The 4,399-nt window shown below is 43.7% G+C and overlaps 2 protein-coding genes across 2 annotated transcripts in view; both read right to left on the reverse strand.

Annotated features, from left to right (window-relative positions):
- Positions 1–1,316: 1,316 nt before the first annotated feature.
- On the reverse strand, positions 1,317–4,384 carry LOC109972775 (dynein heavy chain 8, axonemal-like). Its single transcript, XM_020621906.1, has 4 exons — positions 2,943–4,384; positions 2,353–2,484; positions 2,020–2,130; positions 1,317–1,872 (listed from the first exon to the last, which is right to left on the reverse strand). Exons 1-4 carry the CDS (start codon positions 3,102–3,104, stop codon positions 1,663–1,665), a joined length of 615 nt encoding a protein of 204 aa, XP_020477562.1. The 5' UTR covers positions 3,105–4,384; the 3' UTR covers positions 1,317–1,662.
- LOC109972778 (dynein heavy chain 8, axonemal-like) overlaps positions 3,453–4,399 on the reverse strand; it is an 8,439-nt gene continuing 7,492 nt past the window's right edge. Inside the window, exon 7 of the mRNA XM_020621908.1 lies at positions 3,453–3,590. Coding sequence (XP_020477564.1) covers positions 3,453–3,590 — 138 coding nt within the window. The remainder of the gene's footprint in view (positions 3,591–4,399) is intronic.

The following is a 4,399-nucleotide window of genomic DNA, read 5'->3' on the forward strand; positions in this document are numbered from 1 at the left end:
AACTCTCTCATCTTTTGACTGACATGACCATCTTTTGATTGATCACTCCCGTGTTTCTCCAGCAGTCTATCTCCAAATACACATATGAGAGGGTCATGTCTTAATTCAAGGGACACCTTGTCAATTACCATTCTCTTAACAATGTTTGAGCATCTTTCTGATGGCTGTCCTTTGTATGGAAGGAGAGCTGAGGCAGCAGCTTGAACTCTTCTTTTTTTCTCGGATTTAGTTTCTGACTCGAGCATTGTTCTGCGACACCATTTCTCATGTTTCCATAATTCATCTTTTATGAAAAACCCATAGCAAACGTTGCATTGCAAATAATCTTCTGCATTTGCATGCTTTGATGGCTGTCTATAGGTTACTATCTTGCCCTCACCCTTCTGCAACACCTCAGTGTTATGATAATAATTTCCCTTCCTACGAAGTTGCTCAAATGTTTGGCGACACTTCTTTGATGTTGATGGAAGACACATTGCTAGGGCCACTTCTGTTTCACTGCTGTGTTTCCGCCTCAGATGCCGTGTCACTTTACTTTGTGGTTTTTTTTGCAGTATACACAGTACTGACGCTTATCCCACTTTTTTTTTTTACCCTTGCGGCAGGGTTTTTCTGGCACAGTCCTTCTGAAAGAACAAGCAGATTAGAATAGTAGTTATTCAAATAATGAACCTATAAAGTTTTTCAGTTGGGCTGCATTGCTGTAGCCCACAACAAAATAAAAAGCATAAATATATACATACCAATTCCTGTTGTGCCTTCCTTTTTCTGTTCATCTGTAAAATTCAGAGTAAATTTGAAACATACTGACAATGTTACAGAAAAACCATTACAAATAAAGCATACATCAGCTTTATTTTCCTGCATAAAGTTGGCATATCTTCAAAGACAATTTAAATAGCTAACTTGTGAGCCTCTATTTAAAGAAATAACTCAAAGCAAACATTAGCTTAATAGCTTCACAAATACCAACGCTGGAGAATGAGCCAGAGGACTAAACCAGAATTTAGTTTCAAACTAAAACAACTAAACAGTTTCATAAATCTTACCTGGACAATTGGCAGTTTTTTTTCATTGTCTAATTCAGCTTTCACGGTTCTCTCCTCGTTGTATCTCTCAGCACACCGATTGTGGTGCTACCGCAGTGTTGAGGCATGCATTTAATGCAAGATTAGTTGAAGGTGAGCCTCTCGCTCCAGGTGTTATAAATATTGTTTGATTCCCATCCACTTCTAAGCTGCCCTGTCTGAGCCCTGCCTGCGACACAGGCAGTATTGCATGAATTCAGCTTAATCAGAGCATGATACTTTTAGAGCACAAGCTGGGACACATTTTTCTCATTTGGACCAGTAATTTCCTTGTTGCTACATACAAGATGTGACAGACAGACAAACTATGTTCCACGTGTACAGACTATACATGTGCAACCTGCCCCGACTCACAAACCTTTGGCCCATCGCTCTCTCTGCTTATTTTCAGTTTTGTTTCAGTTTCAAACATATTTCATGTCTTGGCGTGGTCAGAGACACAGCACCAGCTACACTGGATACAGGGCCCTCCTGTGGAAGGCAGTGGATCAACTGGCTCCAACATTCTGCGGCTCTGCTTGTGATGTTTGTGTACACTGTGTGTGTGTATTTCTTATTTTGTGGACTAAACTGCTTAGTGCTCAGTAAAATAACTGGCGTCTGGACAGGGCATGTACCATGCTCCCGACCTGGTCAGTGTGATTTGGAAAGTTTGGTATCCTATGATGAAGGACGCAAGCCTCGTCAGGCTCTGCTTTCCTGACCCCCCGACCCCGACCAGCAGGGCGTTCCCCTGTGGAGTCTGCAGGATCCGTGAGACCCGCATCAGGTTGGTCATGGCATCCTGCGGTTGGAGCAAACGGAGACAGCGATTAATGTTGTAAACTAGAGAACTGTTAGAGTAGCACCTGTTTGGTGTCGATGTGAAGCCATCACTAAGCTGCAGACTCTACATCCAACATGGCCACCTGATCGGTAGTCTGGTCGGTACCTTGAAGAAGACGAGGTCCATGGCTCCGCCCCTCACTGCCTCGTTGTACTGCTGCTGGAAAACAGACAGCTGCTCTGCCAGAGCATTCAGCAACGGGATCGGCTCATAGACCTGTTATGATATCAACACTTACATTAATACAGCAGAGGGACAGAAATAAAGGTGCATCATACTAATAATATTCAGGAGCTTAAACACGGTCTGTGTTGGTACCAACATGTTTTATATACTGAGAAATACAATGAGTACTGATTTACTCTGAATAAAACACGGTAGCTACAACACATCAGTCAAAGTGAAGACATAAATAAGTGAACATTGGGCTCTGGACACCTTTGGAGCCTCCAGCTCGGTGTCTTCAGGTTCATCACCCTTCGCCTCTGGAGCGTCACGCAAGAAGTCCACAAAGCAGCTGTCCCACTGAGCATGCTCAGTTAGAGATCTCCGATGATCCTCCGCTGTGATCTGAGTGAGAGGAGGGTGACCGTGAGTGCTCACTACCTCTGTTTAAGACAACGCTGTGTGTTTTGTCATGTTCATCTCCTTCCTCTCATGCACTGCCAGTGCTGACGGGCACAAACATGATAAAATACACACACCTCACACACTGGTAAGTCACTGGTCGAGTTTGAAACCGTGACTGGTAACGTGCACATTTACTGGTGCACTGCAGCAACATTTTTTACTGTGCCTGATGTTTAATTTTCCTATTTCACTTTTAACTGATTCTACGTTAATAAATGTGGATATGTAATGTATTAATGCAGTGGATGAACTGTGCATTGTCTATCAAGGTCTGACACAAAACTACTGCAGCATGAATAAAGTTCAGCCATTAATAATTATTGAATAAAATTCCTTGTCATCAGTATAAAATTAATACAACACAGTCGATAGAAAAGAATGCGCTGCTCATACTGAACCTTCTCCATGATGCAGCTGAAAGTTTGTCTGTCGCTGCTGTCAATGAATCTGTCGGCGATGACTCTGCTGCATTCATGATGGAAGAGAGCGGAAAGGAGCTCGGAGCTCCGACACACCTCAGATTTCACCATCAGGATCCCCTGAAGCACAACACGCACCATGACAAACCTGATGACCTGATGACCTTGTAAGTTTGTTATAACTCTTATATACAGGACACATGGTTACAGTTCATTCCATGAACAAAATCTATATTATCAATAATCTATCACCTCCAATCAACCCAGATTTAAAAAAAAAAAAATTCAAAAGAGATCACTGAGCTATGGACAACTAGTTCTTTTTCCTCCCATTTATAAAAGCAGGAGAGAAGAAGAAGAGTTTTTAACTAAAAATACAAAACGTAAGAACAAAGTGCTTCTTAGGATTAAAAGATGAGCACAGGACGAAGCATGTAATGCAGACAAACAGAACCGAAGGTAATTAGCAGCAGTATTTCACCTTTGCCTTCACAGCCTGCCACAGACGGCAGCGGGGAAGCCTCTCTTTGGGCAGAAATACCCCTGAGCCATGGTGCCAAAGCTCTTGTCAATAGAGCTGTTGGAGGGCACGGTGCAGTTGAAGATGGAGAACTGTCTCTTCAGGCGCTAGGGGGTGTCATTCCGGCCGCCACCAGGGTGGATCATGGCTGCCACCAGCTGTCAAAGTTGTTACACTCTCTTTATGTGCTCTGTTGTCGCCCAGGTGTGACATGACTCAGGAAAGCGCATGGTGAGCAGACAACTATCACAGTAACCAGGACACGTTAACACAGACTGTGTGTACAGCTATAGTACAACACGCTGTCCTTGGCAGACTGGTCTGCTTCTCTCATTGATCAGTGATGTGACTGATAGATCACTATAGATACTTAAACACCACTATCATCATCCATTTTTAAAACTAAATATGACAAACAGTGAAGGCCAGGTCTACACAGTAATACTGAGGCTGTCCAACAAAGTGGCCACAGCACAATAATCATCTATCACCACTGAGGAAGGAGCTCAGTGGCCAGGTACTCTGATCCACCAGCAGAGACCTCCACTAATCAGACAGGGTCACCACCGCCCCCTCATGTGCAGTCACGGCTTTGGTCATGAGCCCTGAGCCAAATCCAATGCCAACATGGATGCAGTGAAAAGTAACAGACAAAGCTCTAAGTTAGGTATTAGGGTTTTACCACGGGGGGAATGAGCCTTCGATGATGTTGTGGGACAGCGCACTTTAACTGACATGCAGCAGAAACAAGTGCTAAAATGAAACAGAACTTAGAGGAGAAGCTGGAGGGAACCACAGACAACAAGCCGCCTCGAGGTTATTACCTGGACATCCACCACAGTGATGAACTCTCCTGGTTGATCCAAACTGTAAAAACCTCCCTGCTCCATCAGCTGACACACAATCTCATTGTTTA

This window comes from Monopterus albus, unplaced genomic scaffold (assembly GCF_001952655.1).
Source record: "Monopterus albus unplaced genomic scaffold, M_albus_1.0 scaffold269.1, whole genome shotgun sequence".
Taxonomy (NCBI): domain Eukaryota; kingdom Metazoa; phylum Chordata; class Actinopteri; order Synbranchiformes; family Synbranchidae; genus Monopterus; species Monopterus albus.